Genomic DNA, 22,517 nt, shown 5'->3' on the forward strand with positions numbered 1-22,517 from the left:
GATGGGGACACGGGTGGTGGCCAATGCCACCATCGGCCCCATCTGGAGCTCTGACAGCCCCAACTCAGGGCCCTATATTGGTATCTGGGCCCTATGTGAGGATCTGGGCCCTATATCGGGGTCTGGGCCTTATATGGGGGTCTGGGCCCTATATTGGGGTCCGGGCCCTATATGGAACAAATTTGGGCCCAGGGAACCCAAATTCACTCCCATTTGTGCCCCTTTTGGTCTCATTTGTGCCCCTTTTTGGGTCCCATTTGTGCCCAATCAGGAGACCCCAATCTGGGCCCATTTTACCCCAATCAGGGCCCTATATTGGGGTCTGGGCCCTATATTGGGGTGAGGGCCCTATATGGGGGTCACAGCCCTATATAGAAACAATTTGGGCCCACAGAACCCAAATTCACTCCCCATTTGTGCCCCTTTTTGGGTCCCCTTTATCCCCAAACTGGTCTCATTTATCCAAAAAGTCACACAGGTTTGAATGGTGTAAAAATAAAATTATCACAGGGTGAAAATGCAGATTTTAGGATTTTTGGTGTGGGGGTTTTGGGGACAAGATGGAGGAATTGGGGCGTGTCCAGCCCTTTCTTCTCCTTCTTCTTGTTCTCCATTTTCTGCAGTGACGTTGGCACTTTGGGATTGGTTTAGAACAAAAGTTCACTGTCCAACGTGGGTGATAGGTATAGGGGATTTAGTGTAAATATTGTACACGTAGTTTTCGATATAAAAGGACAACACCGCCTCGAGGGCGGTCAGTGTTCCTGTGGCTGCCCCGCTGAGCTGACCTTGGCTGGGCAGAAAGGAAATTTTATAGATAAGAATTAATAAACAACCTCAAGACCGAAAGGTGAAGAGTCCAGACCCGTTCTCCAGCCGCAAGCAGAGACACCCTGCACATCTGGGGCAGAAGATATCAACCAAAAGGCGAGAAATTCCGAATTTTGTTTTTCGCGCGTTCCAGGCGGCGCCGCGGCGCCCCCCAGCGGCTCGGAGGCCCCGGGAGCGGCGCCCGTTGCCGCGGTAACGGCGGCGCTGCCGTAAAGCAAAACCGGCACTGGTGGGAGCGGACCGGGACGGAACCGGCACTGGTGGAACCGAACCGGCACCGAACCGGGACCGAACCGTGACCAACCCGGGCTGGTGAGAGCGGACCGGGACGGAACCAACCGTGGTGGGACCGGACCGGGACCGAACCGTGACCAACGCGGACTGCCGGGACCGAACCGGGACCAAACCACGAGTGGTGGGACCGAACTGAACCGAACCGGGACCGAACCGGGACCGCTGGGACCAAACTGTGGCCGGTGAGACCGAACCGGGACAGAACCGTGCCCGGTGGGACATAACCGGTACCAAACGGTGCCCGGCGGTACCGAACGGTGCCCGGTGGGCCATAACCGGTACCGAGCCCGGTACCGTCGGGCCGCTCGGGCGCGCATGGACCCCGACGCGGTGGTGCAGTGCCCGTACGACCGGAGCCACCAGGTGCGCGAGTCCCGCCTGCCCTATCACCTGGTGCGCTGCCAGCAGGTGAGCGCCGGACAGACGGACGGACGGACAAGGGGGACAGGGGGACAGCGGGAACGGGGCCGGGGGTCCAAAACCTGCCGGGGGTCGGGACCTGCGAGGGGTCGGTTTGGGGGTCCAGGAGATGCCAGGGGGAGGTCGTGAGGGGGTTTGGGGTTGGGGTCTGTGGGAATTGGGGTCGGGGTCTGCGGGAATTGGGGTCGGGGTCTGGGAGGGCCTGGGCTCTACGGGGGTTGGGGCCGGGGGCTGCAGAGGTTTGGGGTCTGGAGTCTGTGGGAATTGGGGTGTGGGGTCCGCGGGAATTTGGGTCTGGGGTCTGCAGGGATTTGGGGTTGGGGTCTGTGGGAATTGGGGCCGGGGTCTCCAGGGAATTGGGGTCGAGGTCTGGGAGGGCCTGGGCTCTACGGGAATTGGGGCCGGGGGCTGCAGAGGTTTGGGGTCTGCGGGAATTGGAGTCTGGAAGGGTCTGGGGTCTGTGGGAATTGGGGTGTGGGGTCCGCGGGAATTTGGGTCTGGGGTCTGCAGGGATTTGGGGTTGGGGTCTGCGGTAATTGGGGTCTGGGCTCTGCAGGAATTGGGGTCTGCAGGAATTGTGCTCGGGGTCTGGGCGGGTCCGAGCTCGGCGGGGGCTCAGGTTTGGGGCGCAGGGCGGGGCTCGGTGTCCCCGCCCCCCCCTTAGCCCCGCCCCCCGTGTCGCTGTCCCCAGAACAACCCGCAGGTGTCGCGCACCTTGGCCACGTGTCCCTTCAACGCGCGCCACCGCGTCCCGCGCGCGATCCTGCGCGCCCACGTGGCCTCGTGCCCCGACAAACTGCCGCTGGAGCTGCCCCCAGGTACGGCCGGGACCCCCGGGTGTGCCCAGGTGTGCCCAGGTACCCCCAGGTGTGTGCCCAGGTACCCCCGGGTGTGCCCAGGTGTGCCCAGGTACCCCCAGGTGTGTGCCCAGGTACCCACAGGTGTGCCCAGGTACCCCCAGTTGCGCCCCCAGGTACGGCTGGGACCCCCAGATGTGCCCAGGTGTGTGCCCAGGTGTCCCTAGGTGCCCCCAGGTGTGCCCCCCCCAGGTCCCACCCCCAGGTACCCCCAGGTATGTACCCAGATGTCCCTAGGTGTGCCCAGGTGTGTCCCCAAGTGTGTCTCCAGGTCCCCCTAGGTGCGCCCAGGTGTGCCCGCAGGTGTCCCCAGGTGTGTCTCCCCAAATGTGTCCCCAGCTGTGTCCCCTCACCGCTGTCCCCTGTGTCCCCCCAGGTGTGTCCCCAGGTGTGTCCCAGCTGTGTCCCCTCACCGCTGTCCCCTGTGTCCCCGCAGACCCCGAGGAGGACATGGCCAAGACTGCCCACACCTGGCAGCCGCCCCCGTGCCAGGAGGACTGGGACGCAGGTGAGGGTCCCGCCGTGTCCCCAGAGCCCCCGGTGTCCCCATGGTGTCCCCAAGGTGTCCCCAGAGCCCCCGGTGTCTCCATGATGTCCCCAGAGCCCCTCAGTGTCCCCACGGTGTCCCCAGAGCCTCCAGTGTCTCCACGATGTCCCCACGGTGTCCCCAGAGCTCCCAGTGTCCCCACGGGCTGGCACCATGTCCCCATGGTCCCCCATGATGTCCCCGTTGTGTCCCCATGGAGTCCCCCATGATGTCCTCCTTGGTGTCCCTATCATGCTCCTGTCTTGTCCCCATCATGTCCCCATTTTGTCCCCACGGTGTCCCCATCCCTGTCCCCAGTTTGTCCCTGCCATGTCCCCACTATGTCCCCATTTTTTCCCCACCCTGTCCCCACCGTGTCACCGTCCTGTCCCCATCCCTGTCCCTATTTTGTCCCCATGGTGTCCCCACTTTGTCCCCATAGTGTCCCCATGGTGTCCCCATCATGCCTCCATCTTGTCCCCATTGTCTCCCCATGGCGTCTCCACCGTGTCCCCATTTTGTCCCCATTGTGTCCCCACCGGGTCCCACCATGTCCCCATTTCATCCCCACAGTGTCCCCACACTGTCCCTGCCATGTCCCTGTTCTATCCCCATTTTGTCCCCACTGTGTCCCCACCATGTCCCTGCCATATCCCCATCCTGTCCCCATCCTGTCCCCACTTTGTCCCCATTTTGTCCCCCCGGTGTCCCCGTGCAGAGCTGAGCGAGCTGGAGCTGGGGGAGCCGCCCCCGTTCATCCTCCAGGTCACCAAGGGGGACCTGCCCGTCCCCTGCCACAGGTATGGCTTGGGGACAGCGCTGGCACCGATGGGGACACTCGGGGGGTGGGAGTGTCCCCAGTGTCACATTCAGGGGTGGGAGTGTCCCCAAGTGTCACACCCAGGGGTGGGAGTGTCCCCCGTGCCACACTCAGGTGTGTGAATGTCCCCGAGTGTCACAGCTGTGTCTGTGAGTCCCCAAGTGCCACACTCAGGGGTGTGTGTGTGTGTCCCCAAGTGCCACACCTGGGTGTGGGAGTGTCCCCAGGTGTTGCACTGGGGTGTGTGTGTGTGTCCCCAAGTGCCACATTCAGATGTGTGAATGTCCCTGAGTGTCACAGCTATGTCTGTGTGTCCCCAAGTGCCACACTCGGGTGTGGGAGTGTCCCCAGGTGTCACATTCAGGTGTGTGAATGTCCCCGAGAGTCACAGCTGTGTCTGTGTGTCCCCAAATGCCACACTCGAGTGTGTCTGTGTGTCCCCGAGTGCTACACTCGGGTGTGGGAGTGTCCCCAGGTGTCACATTCAGGTGTGTGAATGTCCCCGAGAGTCACAGCTGTGTCTGTGAGTCCCCAGATGTCACAGGTGTGTCTGTGTGTCCCCAAGTGCCACACTCAGGGGTGTGGGAGTGTCCCCAAGTGCCACATTCAGATGTGTGAATGTCCCTGAATGTCACAGCTGTGTCCCCAAGTGCCACACTGGGCTGTCCCCCCCCCCCAGGCCACCCCAAGTGACCCCCCCACCCCCTGTGTCCCCCAGCCCCGACCCCGCCGCCCCCCCGGAGGGGCTGGCGCTGAGGAAGCCGCGGCCGGCGACAGCGGCACCGCGCTTGGCGACAGCGGCACCGCGCTTGGCGACAGCGGCACCGCGCTTGGCGACAGCGGGACCGCGCCTGGGGACAGCGGGGCCCCGCTCGGGGCAGGGGCGGCCCCGGCCGGGGACGGCGGGGGGAAACCGGGGGGTCGCGGGGCCCGGGGGGGCCCGCCCGGCTGTCAAATATTTCCGGAAATAAATAAAAATTAGAATGGCTGCGGGAGCTGCGGGGTCACCGGGGGGTGACACCGCGCGTGGGGACAGCGGGGACACTGCGGACAGCGCCACAGTGCGGGGACAATGCGGGGACCGGGGGTGTCACCCAACTCCCCCTTCCCTCGTGCTGGGCGTGTCACATCCCTGGTGTCCCTGTCATCCCCTGTCCTGTCCCCTCCCTCTCCTGTGTCCTTGCCACCCTCCTCGATGTGTCCCTGTCACCTCCTGGTGTCCCCCTGCCACTCCCCTGGACATGTCCCTGTCACCCCCCCTGGTGTCCCTGTCACCCCCTGTCCTGTCCCCACGCCCTTTGATGTGTCCCTGCTGCCCTCCTCGATGTGTCCCTTTCACTCCCTCCATGTCCCTGTCACCTTCTGGTGTCCCCCTGCCACTCCCCTGGACGTGTCCCTGTCACCCTCCTTGTGTCCCCCTGTCCCTGTCACCCCCTGTCCTATTGTCATCCCCTCAATGTCTCCCTGCCACCCCCCCGGTGTCCTCCTGTCCCCCCCTGTCCTGTCCCCACGCCCTCGATGTGTCCCTGTCACCCCCCCCATGTCCCTGTCACCTTCTGGTGTCCCCCTGCCACTCCCCTGGACGTGTCCCTGTCACCCTCCATGGTGTCCCTTTCCTGTCCTCACCCCGTTGATTTGTCCCTGTCCCCCCACTTTGTGTCCCTGTCCCCCTTCTCTGTGTCCCTGTCCCCCCCTTTGTGTCCCTGTCCCCCCCCCGTCCTGTCCCCACGCCCTCGATGTGTCCCTGTCCCCCCCCCCATGTCCCTGTCCCCGCTGTCCCCTCCCGTCCCCTGCCCCCGTTCCCTTTGCCCCGATCCGCCGCTCCCGGCTGCGATTTTGGGCCCGGGGGGGGCAATTTTGGGGCATCTTGCGCAAGGTCCCCCCTCCCTTGGTGCCCGGGTTAAGGGGACCCGCCCTGGGGGTGGGGACAAAGGGGGGGGGTCCCCACCTTGACCCCCCCACACACACACACCTGGAAATCCTCAAATCCTTCCCAAAAATTGTCCCAGAGCGTCCCCACCCCCAGGACCCCCCCGTGACCCCCCCGGGACCCCCAGGATGGGGGGGAGATCCCCACCCATCCCCCCCCCCCCTCCCCAAATTCCTCCTCCTTTCCCTCCCCCCCCCGCGGCCGGAGCTGCCTCCGCTCGGAGCCGCCGGATTTGGGGCGGAAAAAGTGGAAATGGGAATTTCTGTGTCACCGCCGCCTCCGCCGCCGCCACCCCCCGCTCCCGCTCCCGCCTTTTGGGGGGAAAATTCTCATTTTTATCCCTTTTTATCCTTTCCCCCCTTTCCCAGGGGTTCGCCCCGCTCGGGGATGGGGGGGGGGGGGGTGTCTGGAATGTTCTGGAATTGTGGAAATTCCGGGATCGCAGCTGCGGGGCGGGATCGGGATCGGGATCGCCACCCCCGCCCCGATCCCAACATCTGCAGCGGGCCCGGCCCCTTCCCTGCCCGATCCCGCTGAATTTCCCCCAAAATCCCCTGGAAATCCTTTTTTTGGGCAGATTTTCTGCCCCCACGACTCCACCAGGACCCTCCCAGCGGGATTTACCCGCTCACCCCATCCCAAATCCCACCCTGCACCCCAAGTGGGATCCCCAAAATCCCACTCAGATCCAGGTGGGATTTTCCCGTTTTTTCCCCCAATTTTTTCCCTATTTTCCCTATTTTTTTCTTTTTTTTACTTCTATTTTCCCCCATTTTTCCCTATTTTTCCCCCTATTTTCCCCTATTTTCTTTCCTCTTTTTTCCTATTTTTCCCTATTTTTTCCCTTTTCCCCCCTATTTTTTCCTATTATTTTTCCTATTTTTTCCTTTTTTTTCCCTTTCCCCCCCTATTTTTTCCCTTTTTTTTTCCTTTTTTCTCCCTATTTTCTCCCTAATTTTTTCCTATTTTTTTCCAACTTTTTCCCAACTTTTTCGTAACTTTTCATAACTTTTTTCAACTTTTTCCAGCTTCTTCCAACTTCTTCCAAACTTCTTCCAACTTCTCCCAAATTCTCCCAACTCCTTCCAATTTTCCCTATTTTTCCCTATTTTTTCCTCTCCCTGCGTGTCCCGGGCCTGGCCCGGGAGTTTTTCCTGCCGGGGCGGATCCGGGCGGGGGTTGGAAAATCGGGAACAAACAGGCGGCTCCCGCTTTTCCACCCATTTTTTAATGGCGATTTTTGTTTTTCCCTCTCTCCGTCCCCCGGGCCGGGAATTCCCTGGGCAGGGAGGCTCTGGAATGTTCCGGGGCCATCCCAAATTTCTGTCACCTCCCCCTCGTTGTCACCTTTGTTGTCCCCAAATCCCCGAGGGGATTCTGCCCCTGGCACTTTTGGGGGGATTTCTGGGGGTTTTGGGTTCACACGAAGGGGTTTTGATGGATTCTCACGGATTTTGGGGCTGTTGGGACCCCCCCCAAAAAAGGCCTGGGGCAGGGATTTGTGGGGAAAGCAGGGAACACCCCAAAAGTCAACATTTCACCCCAAAACAGTGAGGGGGGAGCGCCCCCAAATCCCCTCCTGCTGCCCCAGCAGGAAAATCCCGGATTTGGCCCCAAAATGCTCCGTTGGATCACAGGGGTGACCTCAAATGAGGATTTGGGGACAGAGGGACAAAGGGACATGGTGACACAGGAACGACATGGTGACACAGGGATTTGGGGTTGTGGGGACATGGGGACACAGGAATTTGGGGACATGGGGACACAGGGATTTGGGGACATGGGGACACAGGGACATGGGGACAAAGGGACATGGTGACACAGGGATTTGGGGACATGGGGACACAGGGACACGGGGTTGTGGGGACTCAGGGACGCGGGGATTTGGGGACACAGGGGCGTGGGCACATGGTGACACAGGGATTTGGGGTTATGGGGACACAGGAATTTGGGGACATGGTGACACAAGGATATGGGGACATGGGGACACAGGGACACACGGTGACACAGGGATTTGGGGTTATGGGGACACGGGGATTTAGGGACATGGGGACACAGGGACATGGGGTTATGGGGACACGGGGACAGCCATGTCCCCACGTGTCCCCAGAATGCCCAGCCACACTCACACTCACACTCACACTCACTGTGAGTACCCTCCTGTCCCCCCCCGTGTCGCCCCCCCCGGGCTGGCCCCGTTCCCGTTCCCGCCCCCCGTTGCCGCCCCCCGGTGTCCCCTCATGTCCCCCCGGTGTCCCCCCCGTATCCCCCCCGGGCTGGCCCCGTTCCCGCCCCCCGGCTTCTCCAGCGCCTTTTTGGGAAGCGCCGGTGCCGGGGCCCCCCCGCGCCCCCCCCCCCGCGCCCGCCCGGGCTCCGGGCCAGCCCCGACCCCCCCGCGCCCCCCGGGGACACCGAGGGGACAGAGCGGGGACACCGGGGGGACACCGGGGGGACACAAAGGGGACACAAAGGGGACACCGAGGGGACACCGGGGGGACCCCGCGGCTCCGGCCGCTCTGGGGGGGTCACGGCGCCCCGGGTGGGGGGGCGCGGGGGGTGACGTGGCCCCGCCGCCGGCCGGGCTGTGTACGGGCTATATACGGGCCATGTCCCGGGCTATATACGGGGCTATAAACGGGACTGAGGCGCCCGTGAGTCAGGCCCGGCCCCCCCGGGCCCCCCCCGGTGACTCAGGAGCGCGTCGGGACCGGGATGGGCGCGGGGGGGGCCCACAGAGGGGAGGGGGCGCTGGGGACACCCCCGGGGATGGAGGGGGCTGGGAGTGTAACCCCTAAAATGGGGCTGGGGGACACCCCCGGGGGTGGAGGGGGGGTCTGGGGGATGTCCCTGGGATGGGGCCCTGGGGTGACCCTGGGGTGGGGGGACAATGGGGGGGGCAGAGCAGGAGGGGAAATGGGGATTTGGGAATTTGGGGATTTGGGAATTTGGGTGTTTGGAAATTTGGGGATTCAGAAATTTGGGGATTTGGGGATTCAGGGATTTGGGAATTTGGGGATTCAGAAATTTGGGGATTCGGAGATTTGGGGATTTGAGGATTTAGGGACACGGGGGTGTGGGAACTTGGGGGTGTGGGGATTTGGGAAATTGGGAATTTGGGGCTTTGGGAATTTGGGGATGTGGGGACACAGGGATGGGAGTGTGAGGGACTTGGGGACAGGGGGACGAGCACGAACAGGGGGACAGAGCCAGGCCACGCGCCTGCCCACGGTCACCGTGTCACCAAGCACACGGTCACCGTGTCACCACACGCGATCTCGGTGCCACCGCCCGTGTGTGCCCGGGCCCGGTGCGGGGCAGGAAAGGCCCCGGCGCCAGCGCATTGTTCCCCCTCCCCGCCCGCCACTTCCCCCCGGGCACGGAAACGTCCCCATTGTCCCCAGAGGGGCACGGCGGGCACACGGGACAGCGGGGACACGCGGGGACAACGGGGACAAACCCACCCCCAGTGCCACCACCCCCACCCCGGGCACGGCCGGGGCTGCCCTGGGGGTGTCCCCGAGGGTGTCCCTGGGGGTGTCCCTGGGGGTGTCCCCGGGTGTCCCCACGGTCCCCCGGGTGTCCCCCCGAGCCCCCCGGAGCCCCCCGGGCCCGGCCCAGCTGCGCGGCCGCCGTTGCATCAGCGGCGCTGGAATGCGGCGGCTGCCGGGCGAGGCCCCCGACCCCGGCCCCTGCACGCCCCCTGCGCACGCCCCCCGCCCCCTGCGCACGCCCCCCACCCCCTTGCACGCCCCCGGCTCCCCCCCCCCTCCTTGCACACGCGGCCACGCGCCCCGCACAGGGCCGGGGATGTCCCCGCGTGTCCCCCCAGGGGGGTCCCACTGTCCCCTCATGTGCCCCCACGGAGGTGCCAGCGCCGTGTCCCCCCCCCCCGACGGTCCTGTCCCCCCTCCCTCCATGGGGGTCCTGTCCCCCCTCCCGTGTCCCCCCGGGGGGGTCCCACCCCTCCGTGGGAACGGCTCCAGCCCCGGCCCCGTTTCCGCTCTTCCCTTCCAGGAAGCGGCGCCGGGATCCGGCCCCCCCCTGTCCCCCGCCGTGTCCCCTTCCTCCAGCCCTGTCCCCTTCCTCCCTCGGTGTCCCATTCTCCCTCCGTGTCCCCTTCCTCCCTCGGTGTCCCCTTCCTCCCTCGGTGTCCCCTTCCCCCTTCGGTGTCCCTTTCCTTGCCCTGTGTCCCCCTCAATGTCCCCTTTCTCCGGCCCTGTCCCCTGCTCTCCTCCGTGTCCCCTTCCTCCCTCGGTGTCCCTGTCCCCGTCCCTGTCCCCCGTGTCCTGTCCTGCATTGTCACCCGTGTCCCCCCATGTCCCCCGTGCCTGTCCCGCTCGTGTCCCCACACGGTGTCCTCTGTCCAGTGTCCCCAGAATGTCCCAAAACCCCCCGTGTCCCCGTATCCCGGTGTCCCAGTGACCCTGTCCCTCACATCTCAGTGTCCCAAGGTGTCCCAGTGCCTTTTGGGTGTCCCCGTCCTCGCTGTCCCATTGCCCTCAGGGTGTCCCTGATGTCCCTCGGGTGTCCTTCAGGTGTCCCCATCCCTGATGTCCCCATGGGCTGTCCCAGGGTGTCCCGGTGTCCTTGGAGTGTCCCGGTGTCCCCGGGGTGTCCCTGTCCCTTCTGTCCCGGTGTCCCCGGGGTGTCCCGCTGTCCCCTGGGTGTCCCATCCCGGTGTCCCAGGGTGTCCCGGTGTCCTTGGAGTGTCCCGGTGTCCCCGGGGTGTCCCTGCCCTTTCTGTCCCGGTGTCTCCAGACTGTCCCGGTGTCCCCTGGGTGTCCCCGTCCCTGCCGTCCCTTCTGTCCCTTGTCCCCGGGGTGTCCCGGTGTCCCCGGGATGTTCCCGTCCCCGCTGTCCCCTCTGTCCCCGGGCTGTCCCCGCGCCGCCCCGCTCCCCCCGGCGTGTCCCTGTCCCTCCTGTCCCTTGTCCCCGGGGTGTCCCGCTCCCCCCGGGGTCCCCGGTGCCGGTGCCGGTGCCCGGCGGGGCTCAGGCTCCTCCCCGGTGAGTCACGGCGGGGCGGGGCGGCCCCGGGCCCCCCCCGGGCACTTTCCGAGGGGACTCGGAGCGGGAGCAGCGCCGAGCCCGGGCAGCCCCGAGCGCCATGGCCCCGGCCCCGGCCCCGGCCCCGGCCCGGCCCCGCCGCCGCTGCGGGCCCCGCATGGCGCTGCCGGTGCCGCTCCCGGTGCCGCTGCCGGTGCTGCTGCCGCTGCTGCTCCCGCCGGTCGCCGCCTTCAACCTGGAGGCGTCGCGGCCCGTGGTGTTCCGAGGGGCCCCCGGCTCCTTCTTCGGCTTCGCGCTGGACTTTTACCTGCCCGAGCCCCACAGGTACCGGGAACCGGGCCGGGAACCGAGCGGGAACCGAGCGGGGAACCGGGAACCGGGAGCGGCACCGCCGGGACGGGAACCGCGCCGGGAACCGCGACCGCCCACGGGGAACCGGGACGGGACGGGGCGGGGGCGGCCGCGGGGAGCGGGGACGGGAACGGACGGACCGAGGGACGGAGGGAGCGAGGGACGGGGCCGGGAGAGGGACGGGAACCGGGCACCGGGAGCGGGAGCGGCCCCGGTGGGACGGGGAGCGGCCGCGGAGCGGGGCGGGGCTCGGAGGGCCGGCCCCGGAGCGGGATAACGGGAACGGGACAGCGGCACCGGGAATGGGAAGGGCCAACGGGAACGGGCGGGGGCGGCGGGAATGGGAACGGGAAGTGCGAACCGGGACCGAAAGTGTAACCGGGAGCGGGACGGGGCAGAGGGAGCCGGAGCCGGGGAGCGGAGCGGGAACGGGGACCGGGCCGGGACACCGGAATCGGAACCGGGACGGGAACCGGGAATGGGAGGCAGGAAGCGGGGCCGGGGAACGGGAACCGGGAGGGTCCGGCCCGTCCGGGGGGTCCCAGCGGGGCCGAGCCTCGGTTCCCCCCGTGTCCCCCCCGTGTCCCCCCGGTGTTCCCCGGTGTCCCCCCCGCGCCGGCCCCGCCGGGGGTCCCGGGGCCCCCCTGCCCCGAGCCCGGAGCGTTTCCTGTAACCGGAGCCGGGAGCTGCCCCCGGGGGGCTCGGGGGGACCCGAACATCTGGGGGGGGACCCGAACATCTGGGGGGGACCCGAACATCTGGGGGGGCCCAGGCACGGCCTTGCCGCCCCCCCGGTGCTCCGCGGGTGACAATCGCGGTGTCCCCGCGGTGTCACCACCCCCACTCCCCCCCCGTGTCCCCCCCAGTGTCAGCGTCCTGGTGGGCGCCCCCAAGGCCAACACGAGCCAGCCCAACGTGACCCAGGGGGGCGCCGTGTTCCACTGCCCCTGGCCCCCCCAGGGCGGCGCCTGCGCCCCCATCGACTTCGACCACATCGGTGAGGGGACACCGGGGACATGGGGGGACATGGGGACATGGGGGGACACTGGGGACATGGGGGGACATGGGGACATGGGGGACATGGAGGGACATGGGGACATGGGGGGACACCGGGGACATGGGGGGACATGGGGACATGGGGGGACCTGGGGGGACATGGGGACACGGGGACACGGGGGAGGAGAAGGGGACACACCTGGAATGGGGACATGTGGGGGGGACAGGACCCTCAGGAACAGGGACACGGGTGGGGAGAGGACCCCCAGAGCATGGGGACAGGGACACCGTGGGGAGAAACCCCCAGGGACAGGGACACCATGGGGACAAACCCTCCAGGAATGGGGACAGGGCCAAACCCCCAGGGCATGGGGACAGGGACAGATCCCCCCAGGAATGAGGATGGGGACAGGAACAGGGTCAGGACCCCCAGGAATGGGGACAGGGACACCGTGGGGGACAAACCCCCCCAGGGCACGGGGACAGGGACAGGAACAAACCCCCAGGAATGGGGACAGGGACAGACTCCCCCAGGGTATGGGGACACCATGGGGACAAACCCCCCGAGGAATGGGGACGGGGACAGGAACAGGGACAAACTCCCAGGAATGGGGACAAGACCCCCAGAAAATGGCACTGGGACAGGGACAAACCCCCAGGGTATGGGGACAGGGACAAACCCCAGGAACAGGGACAGTCCCAGGCCGTGGGTGGGGGACAGGAATGGGGACAAAGAGGGGGGTCTGGCATGTGGGGACAGGACTGGGGACACCCCCAGGGGACAGGGCCACAGCGGTGGCACCCAGAGACCCCCAGGACCCCCCAGGGCAGCTCGGTGTCACCGTGTCACCGTGTCACCGTGTCACCGTCCCCTGTCGCTGTCCCCACCCCCCGATGGCCTTGGCTCCGTTAATGATCAACCCGGGGATGGGGGGGGGGGGATCCAGGGGGGCTTGGGGGGCACAGGGGGGGCGGGGGTGGCCGGGGGGGTCCCTGGGGGTCCCCTGAGCCCTGTGCCCCCCCCAGGGACCCGCACCCACGACTTTGGGGGCAACAGCAGCGACGGCGCCGAGCCCGTGGAGTTCAAATCCCTGCAGTGGTTCGGGGCCACCGTGAGGGCCCACAACGGCTCCATCCTGGTATGGGGACATTGGGGACATTGGGGACACTGGGGGGGACACAACGGCTCCATCCTGGTATGGGGACATTGGGGACACTGGGGACATTGGGGACATGCGGGGGGACACAACGGCTCCATCCTGGTACATTGGGGACATTGGGGACATTGGGGACACCGTGAGGGCCCACAACGGCTCCATCCTGGTATGGGGACATTGGGGACACTGGGGGGGACACAACGGCTCCATCCTGGTACACTGGGGACACTGGGGACACTGGGGACATTGGGGACACTGGGGACAATGGGGACACTGGGGGCATTGGGGCCACGTGAGGGCCACAACGGCTCCATCCTGGTATGGGGACATGGGGACATTTGGGACACTGGGGACACTGGGGACAATGGGGACATTGGGGACACTGGGGACACTGGGGGGACACTGGGGGGACACAACGGCTCCATCCTGGTATGGGGACATTGGGGACACTGGGGACACCAGGGGGACACAACGGCTCCATCCTGGTATGGGGACATTGGGGACACCGGGGACACTGGGGACAATGGGGGGGGACATTGGGGCCACCGTGAGGGCCCACAACGGCTCCATCCTGGTATGGGGACATTGGGGACATTGGGGACACTGGGGGGACATTGGAGACATGGGGGGCATGGGGGCCATTGGGGACACAACGGCTCCATCCTGGTACACTGGGGACACTGGGGACACTGGGGACATTGGGGACACTGGGGACATTGTGGGGGGACATTGGGGCCACCGTGAGGGCCCACAAGGGCTCCATCCTGGGACACTGGGGACATTGGGGACACTGGGGACACCGGGGGGGACACAACGGCTCCATCCTGGTATGGGGACACTGGGGACATTGGGGACATTGGGGACATTGCGGGGGGACATTGGGGCCACCGTGAGGGCCCACAACGGCTCCATCCTGGACACTGGGACAATGGGACCTGGGGGGGACAACGGCTCCATCCTGGTACCTTGGGGACATGGGGACACTGGGGACACTGGGGACACTGGGGACATTGGGGGGGACACAACGGCTCCATCCTGGTACACTGGGGACATTGGGGACACTGGGGGGGACACGATGGCTCCATCCTGGTATGGGGACATTGGGGACACTGGGGGGACACTGGGGGTATTGGGGACACTGGGGACACTGGGGGGGACATAACGGCTCCATCCTGGTATGAGGACAGTGGGCCACTGGGGGACACAATGGCTCCATCCTGGTACATTGGGGCCACTGGGGACACCACTGGGGACACCAATGGGGACACCAATGGGGACATTGAGGGGGGGACACTGGGGACACCGTGAGGGCCCACAATGGCTCCATCCTGGGACATTGGGGACACTGGGGGGACATCAGTGGGGACACTGGGGACACAACGGCTCCATCCTGGTATGGGGACACCACTGGGGGCATTGGGGGGACATTGAGGAATTGGGGGGACACTGGGGGCACACCGGGCACACCGGGCACACCGTGTGGTGACCCTTTGGTGCCCCCCCCAGGCCTGCGCCCCCCTGTACAGCTGGAGCCCCCCCAAGGAGGAGGGGGGGGCGCGGGAGCCGGTGGGCTCCTGCTTCCTGTCCCTGGGCAACTTCTCCAAGTTCGTGGAGTACGCGCCCTGCCGCTCAGGTGGGACCCAAAACTGCCCAAAAACACCCCAAAAACGCCCCCAGAAACACCCCAAAACAGCCCCAAAACACCCCAAAACCAGCCCCAAAACACCCTGTCATCCCTGCCACTCAGGTGGGACCCAAAACTGCCCCAAAACACCCCAAAAACACCTCAAAACCACCCCAAAACCCCCTGTCATCCCTGCCGCTCAGGTGGGACCCCAAAAACCCCCAAAACCACCCAAAATCCCCCCCAAAAACCTTCCAAAACTTCCAAAACCACCCCAAAGCCCCCTGTCATCCTTGCCGCTCAGATGGCACCCCAAAACAGCCCAAAAACCCCCAAAACCCAAAAAAAACACCTCCTCAAAACCACCTGAAAACCCCCAAAACCCCCATCATCCCTGCCGCTCAGGTGGCACCCCAAAACACCCCCAACACCCCCAAAACCCAAAAAAAACACCTCAAAACCACCTGAAAACCCCCAAAACCAACCCCAAAACCCCCATCATCCCTGCCGCTCAGGTGGGACCCCAAAACCACCCTAAAACCCCCCCAAAACAACCCCCCAAAAACCCCCCAAACCCCCCAGGATCTCCTGTCCTCCCTGCTGCTCAGGTGGGACCCCAAAAACCCCCAAAACCACCCCAAAACCCTCCAAAAGCCCCCAAAAACCCCCCAAACCCCCAGAGCTCTGTGTGCCCCAGACCCCTTGGTGGGGTGACACCCCCAGACCCCTCCGGGACCCCCTGACCCCCCCCCCCGTGTCCCCCCAGACCTGAACTCGGCGGCCGGGCAGGGCTATTGCCAGGGGGGCTTCAGCGCCGAGTTCACACAGGTGGGATTGGGGGGTCCTGGTGGGGTTTTGGGGGGTCCTGGGGGTGTTTTGGGGGGGGTGTGGGGGAGTTCTGAGGGGTTTGGGGGGGTCCTGGTTCAGGTTGGGGTTTCTAGGGGGGTCTGGGGTTTTTGGGGGGTTGTGGGGGGGTTGGGTCGGGGATCGGGGGTCAGGGGGTTGAATGGAGGGGGGTCCTGTGGGTTTTGGGGGTTCAGGGGGGTCCCGGGGGGATTTTTGGGGTCCAGCCACTGATGGGGGGGTCTGTGGGGTTTTGGGGGTCCCGGGGGTTTTTGGGTCCAGCCCACTGAGGGGGGGGTCCTGTGGGGTTTTGGGGGGATCTCGTGGGGTATTTTGGGGTCCAGCCCCACTGAGGGAGGGTCCTGTGGGGTTTTTGGGGGGTCCCGGGGGTGTTTTGGGGGTCCAGCCCCGCTGAGGGGGGGTCCCGCTGTCTCTGCAGACCGGGCGGGTGCTCCTGGGGGGGCCTGGCAGCTACTTCTGGCAAGGTGAGACCCCCGCCCCTCCTGGGCCTCTCCCCTGGGTGTCCCCATTGTCCCCTGGGTGTCCCCTGGGTGTCTCCCCCATGTCCCCTGGGTGTCCCCTGCCTGTTTTCCCTGTCTCTGTCCCTTGTCCCCAAAGGTGCTGAGATGTCCCCTGTCCCCGGAGCAGCTGATGTGTGAGGTGTCCCCAGGGCAGTGTGAGGTGTCCCCAGGGGTGATGGGATGTCCCCAAAGGTGCTGAGGTGTCCCCTGTCCCCAGGGCAGTGTGAGGTGTCCCTGGGCAGTGTCCCCATTGTCCCCAAGGTCCCCAGCCCCATGCTAAGATGTCCCCTGTCCCCAGAGCAGCTGATGTGTGAGGTGTCCCCAGGGGTGATGGGATGTCCCCAAAGGGTGTTGAGGTGTCCCCTGTCCCCAGGGCAGGTGATGTCAGTGTGAGGTGTCCCAGGGCACTGTCCCCATTGTCCCCACTGTCCCCAGTGTCCCCAGTGTCCCCAGTGTCCCCAGCCATGCTGAGGTGTCCCCTGTCCCCAGGGCAGGTGATGTCGGCCACCCAGGAGCAGATCACGGCCGGGAACTTCCCCGAGTACCTGATCCAGGAGGTGCCGGGACAGCTCCAGACGCGGCAGGCGGAGCCCAGCCACGACGACAGCTACATGGGTGACATGGGGACACTGGGGACATTGGGGACATGGGGACATTGGGGACATTGGGGACATTGGGGATATTGGGGACATGGGGACATTGGGGACATTGGGGGGCATGGGGGGCATGGGAATGGCTCCAGACACGGCAGGCGGAGCCCAGCCATGACGACAGCTACATGGGTGACATGGGGACATTGGGGACATTGGGGACATTGGGGATATTGGGGACACATCGGGGACATGGGGGATTGGGGATTTGGGACATTGGGGAACATGGGGGGCATGAGGGACAAGAGACACGGGACATGGGAATGGCTAGACGCGGCAGGCGGAGCCAGCCACGACGACAGCTACATGGGTGACATGGGGACATTGGGGACATTGGGGACATTGGGGACACATCGGGGACATGGGGACATTGGGGATATTGGGGACATTGGGGACACTGGGGGGCATGAGGGATACAGAGACACAGGGACATGGGAATGGCTCCAGACACGGCAGGCGGAGCCCAGCCATGACGACAGCTACATGGGTGACATGGGGACATTGGGGACATTGGGGACATTGGGGGACATGGGGACATTGGGGACATTGGGGACATGGGGACACAGGGACATGGGAATGGCTCCAGACGCCGCAGGCGGAGCCCAGCCACGACAACAGCTACATGGGTGACACTTGGGGACATTGGGGACACACTGGGGACATGGGGGACACTGGGGACACTGGGGACACTGGGGACAGCTACATGGGTGACACACAGGTGACACACAGGTGACACACAGGTGACACTCTCTCTCTCCCCCCCCCCAGGTTACTCGGTGACAGTCGGGGAGTTCAGCGGTGACACCACGCAAGGTGGGTGACAGCGGGTGACGCACGAGGGTGGCACGGCCACCCCTGGCCACACCTGACAGTGTCCCTTCTTTGTCCCTTTGTCACCACAGACTTTGTGGCCGGTGTCCCCAAGGGCAACCTCACCTACGGCTACGTAAGAGGGGACACAGGGGGACACCAAGGGGACTCAAAGGGACACTGGGGACATGGAGGGGACACAGAGGGGACATGGGGGTCACAAAGGGGGGGACACAAAGGGGACACTGGGGGGGACACAAAGGGGACATTGAGGGGACACAAAGGGGACATTGGGGACACAAAGGGGACTTAAACTGGGGGACATGGAGGGGATATAGAGGGGACATGGGGGGCACAAAGGGGGGGACACAAAGGGGACATTGGGGGGGACATAAAGGGGACATTGGGGACACAAAGGGGACTCAAACTGGGGAACATGGAGGGGACACAGAGGGGACATGGGGGCACAAAGAGGGGGACACTAAGGGGACACTGGGGGGACACAAAGGGGACAATGTGGGGGACACTGGGGGGGACATAAAGGGGAAATGGGGGACACAAAGGGGGCTCAAACTGGGGGACATGGGGGCACAAAGGGGGGACATGGGGGGCACAAAGGGGGGGACACAAAGGGGACACAGGAGGGGACACAACAGCTCCATCCTGGTACGTTCGGAACATTGGGGACTCAAAGGGGACATGGGGGGACACCGGGGGTGTCACAGTGCCCGTGTCCCCCCCCCCTGCTGGCTCAGTGTCCCCTCGGTGTCCCCTCGGTGTCCCCAGGTCACCATCCTCAATGGCACCAACATGAAGTCCCTGTACAACTTCTCGGGGGAGCAGGTGGGCACAGGGGGGTCTGGGGGGGATTTGGGGGGGTCTGGGGGGGTTTTGGGGGATCCTGAAGGGGTCTTGGGTGGGTCTGGGTGGTCCTGGGGGGGCCCTGGGGGGTTTTGGGGGGGTCCTGGGGGGATTTGGGGGAACCCAGAAGGGACCCGAGGTGGGGAGTGGGGGACACCCAAGGGGGGGGGGAGGGGGTCGCAAATTGAGGGGGGGCTCTAAAATTGGGTGTGGGGTCCCCATGGAGGGGTGGGGGGGACACACAGAATTTGGGGGGGGTCGTTATGGCCCCCCCTCACCCCGTTTTGTCCCCCCCACAGATGGCCTCGTACTTTGGCTACGCCGTGGCCGCCACCGATGTCAACAACGACGGGTGAGGGACCCCCGGGACCCCAAAGTCGGCTGATGCCCCCCAACTCACTCAATGCGCCCCCCAAATGGCTCAGCGACCCCCCAAATTCACTGTGTGCCCCCTTGTGTCCCCCCAAAATGGCTCAGTGACCCCTCAAAGTCCCTGTGTCCCCCCTCCAGCCTCATGGACCTGCTTGTGGGGGCCCCTCAGACTCACCCTTTGGCCCCCCAAATGGCTCAGTGACCCCCCCAAATGGCTCAGTGCCCCCCCAAATTCACTGTGTGCCCCCCCAGACTCACAGACCTGCTGGTGGGGGCCCCCAAAGCTCACTCTGTACCCCACAAACTCACCCTGTACCCCCCCCAAATGGCTCAGTGCCCCCCCAAATTCACTCTGTGCCCCCCCAGACTCACAGACCTGCTGGTGGGGGCCCCCCTGTTCATGGCCCGTACCAATGGCGCCGCGGGGGGGGGCGCGGGAGCTGGGCCGCGTGTACCTGTACCTGCAGCGGGGGGGGCCCATTAACACACCTGTATCCCCCCAAATTCACTGTGTGCCCCCCTGTGATCCCCCCAAATGGCTCAGTGACCCCCCCAAACTCACTCCAATGACCCCCATCTCACCCTGTGCCCCTCCCCAAATGACTCGGTGACCCCCAGACTCACTCCTGTCCCCCCCCCCGTGCCCCCCCAGACTCACGGACCTGCTGGTGGGGGCCCCCCTGTTCATGGCCCGTACCAATGGCGCCGCGGGGGGGGCGCGGGAGCTGGGCCGCGTGTACCTGTACCTGCAGCGGGGGGGGGCCCCGCCCGCCGCCCCCGCCACCCTCACCGGCACCCACGAGTTCGGGCGGTTCGGCAGCGCCATCGCCGCGCTCGGCGACCTGGACCGGGACGGATACAACGGTACCGGGACCGGGGGGGGACAATGGTACCGGGAACGGGGGGGGACAATGGTACCGGGAACGGGGGGGGACAATGGTACCGGGACCCGGGGGCGGGGGCTACAATGGTACCGGGGGGCACCGGGAATGGCGGGGGAGACCTCGACCGGGATGGATACAATGGTACCGGAACCGGGAGGGAGCTACAATGGTACCGGGGGGGGGACCTGGACCGGGACGGATACAACGGTACCGGCAATGGTGGGGGCACCGGGACCGGGGTGGGGAACGGGACAGGGAGGGGACTTGGACCGGGACGGACAAAACGGTACCGGCAATGGAGGGGGGACAATGGTACCGGGGGGACAATGGTACCGGGAACGGGGAGGGACCGGGGAAGGGACGGGCACCTGGACCGGGACGGATACAACGGAACCGGGACCGGGACCGGGGTGGGGGGAACGGGACCGGGCCGGATACAACGGTACCGGGGGGACAAAGTGGGGGGGGAAACAGGGAATTAGGGGGAGATTATGGGGGGGTTATGGGGGGGTTTAATGGGAGGTTATTGGGGGGGTTATGGGGGGTTTATGGGGTTCCGGGGGTGGTTTGGGGGTCTCCCCCCTCTAATCCCCCCTCCCCATGCGCAGACGTGGCCGTGGGGGCCCCGCTGGGGGCCGAGGGGCGCCGGGGGCTCGTGTTCATCTTCCGGGGGGGGGGCGCGGGGCTGCGGCCCCGGCCCGCGCAGGTGCTGCGGGGAACGGGAGCGCCCCGGGGCCAGCCCGACTTCTTCGGGGCCGCGCTGCGCGGGGACAGCGACCTGGACGGCAACGGGTACCCGGGTGAGGGACGGGGCACGGCTGTGTCACCTGTGTGTCACCTGTGTGTCACCCCTGTAACCTCCTGTCATCCCCTGTGTCACCCCTGTGTCACCTGTGTGTCACCTGTGTGTCACCCCTGTAACCTCCTGTCATCCCCTGTGTCACCTCCCCTTCAACGGGTACCCGGGTGAGGGACGGGACACGGCTGTGTCACCTCTGTGTCACCTGTGTGTCACCTGTGTGTCACCCCTGTAACCTCCTGTCATCCCCTGTGTCACCCCTGTGTCACCTGTGTGTCACCTGTGTGTCACCTGTGTGTCACCCCTGTAACCTCCTGTCATCCCCTGTGTCACCTCCCCTTCAACAGGTACCCGGGTGAGGGACAGGCCCGTGTCACCTCTGTGTCATCCCTGTCACCCCCTGTGTCATCCCTGTGTCACCCCTGTGTCACCCCTGTGCCACCCCTGTCACTGTCACCCTCCCCGTGTCACCCCTTTGTGTCATCCCCATGATTAGGGACAGCCCTGCCATGCCCTGGTGTGTCCCTGTCCCTGTCCCCACTCTCAGTGACTCGCCCATGTCCCTGTCCTTGTCCCCATGTCCCCCCAATGTCCCCCTGTCCCCGTGTCCCCCTCAGTGACCCCCCTGTCCCCACAGACCTCCTGGTTGGCGCCTTCGGGGCAGACACGGCTGTGGTTTACAGGTGAGTGTCACCTGTCCCCAATGTCCCCAGTGTCCCCAATGTCACCATTGTCCCCAATGTCCCCATTGTCACCTGTGCCCGGTGTCCCCCCCAGGGGCCGCCCCATTGTCCACGCCAGCGCCACCCTGGCCATCGTCCCCTCCATGTTCAACCCCGAGGAGCGCGGCTGCGCCCTGGCCAGCGGCCACCACGTGTCCTGGTGGGTGACAATGGGACTGGGATGGGGACAGCGAGGGGACAGGGAGGGGACAGAGAGGGGACAGGGTGGAAACAGACAGGGGACAGCAAGGGACAGGGTGGGGACAGGGTGGGGACAGTAAGGGGACACTACTGGGACAGCAGGGGGACAAAGAGGGGACAGGGATGGGGACGGGGAGGGGACAACAGGGGGACACCAGGGGGTAAGCGGGGACAGCAAGGGGACAGCAGGAACAGGGTGGGGACACTGTGGGGACACTGCGGGGACAGGGGGGACAGGGTGGGGACAGTGGAGAGGACATGGGGGACACTGGGAGGGGACACTGGGGGTTCCCAGGGACACGAGGACAGGGCGTTGGGGACACTGCGGGGGGAACTGGGGACACTGCTGGGTCATTGGGTGTCCGGGAGGGGGGACACTGAGGGGACACTGAGGGGACACTGAGGGGACACTGAGGGGACACTGAGGGGACACACGGTGCCACCCCTGTGTGTCCCCTCCCAGCATCAATGTCACCTTCTGCCTCAACGCCTCCGGACGTCACCTGCCCGGGCCCATCGGTGAGGGGACATGGGGACGCTGTGGGGGGACATGGGGACACTGGGGGGGACAGGGGGACACGGGGGGACAGGGGGACACGCGGGGGACATGGGGACACGGGAGGGACAGTGGAAGGGGACAGGGGCTGGGAGGGACAGGGGACCAGGGAGGGACAATGGTGGGGGGACAGGGGACATGGAGGGAACAAAGGGGACATCGCGGGGACCAATGGAGGGGACAAATGGGGACACCCCAGGGGACACCCCGATGGTCGTGTCCCTGTGTCCCTGCGGTGTCCCCAAGGGTGGCACAGCAGCCGCGGGGACAGGACGGGGACCCCGGGACTGTCCCTGCCGTGTCCCCATGGTGTCCCCATGTCCCCAAGGGTGGCACTGCAGCCATGGGGACAGGACGGGGACACCAGGGCTGTCCCCGCCATGTCCCTGACGTGTCCCCTCGCTGTCCCCTCGCTGTCCCCTCGCTGTCCCCAGGGCTGGCGCTGGAGCTGAGCGTGGACGGGGCCCGGCCGGGGGGGGCGCGGCGGG

The 22,517-nt window shown here is 65.5% G+C and overlaps 2 protein-coding genes across 2 annotated transcripts; both read left to right on the forward strand.

Moving 5' to 3' along the window:
• Positions 1 to 780: 780 nt before the first annotated feature.
• Positions 781 to 4,719, forward strand: GTSF1 (gametocyte specific factor 1). The gene is made up of 5 exons (XM_064734668.1): positions 781 to 1,533; positions 2,237 to 2,363; positions 2,839 to 2,910; positions 3,647 to 3,728; positions 4,467 to 4,719. Exons 1-5 carry the CDS (start codon positions 1,441 to 1,443, stop codon positions 4,717 to 4,719), a joined length of 627 nt encoding a protein of 208 aa, XP_064590738.1. The 5' UTR covers positions 781 to 1,440.
• Positions 4,720 to 10,761: 6,042 nt separating this feature from the next.
• ITGA5 (integrin subunit alpha 5) lies at positions 10,762 to 22,516 on the forward strand (the record flags this gene model as incomplete). Its single annotated transcript, XM_064734669.1, has 17 exons — positions 10,762 to 11,006; positions 11,900 to 12,030; positions 13,056 to 13,168; positions 14,693 to 14,819; positions 15,577 to 15,638; positions 16,093 to 16,138; positions 16,664 to 16,789; positions 17,593 to 17,637; positions 17,727 to 17,770; positions 18,421 to 18,477; positions 18,795 to 18,847; positions 19,520 to 19,731; positions 20,360 to 20,551; positions 21,188 to 21,233; positions 21,328 to 21,432; positions 21,937 to 21,992; positions 22,464 to 22,516. Coding segments are annotated over exons 1-17 (1,692 nt in total), but the record flags the coding sequence as incomplete, so codon positions are not given.
• Position 22,517: the final 1 nt, after the last annotated feature.

Source organism: Zonotrichia leucophrys, chromosome 29, assembly GCF_028769735.1.
Source record: "Zonotrichia leucophrys gambelii isolate GWCS_2022_RI chromosome 29, RI_Zleu_2.0, whole genome shotgun sequence".
In the NCBI taxonomy this organism is placed as follows: domain Eukaryota; kingdom Metazoa; phylum Chordata; class Aves; order Passeriformes; family Passerellidae; genus Zonotrichia; species Zonotrichia leucophrys.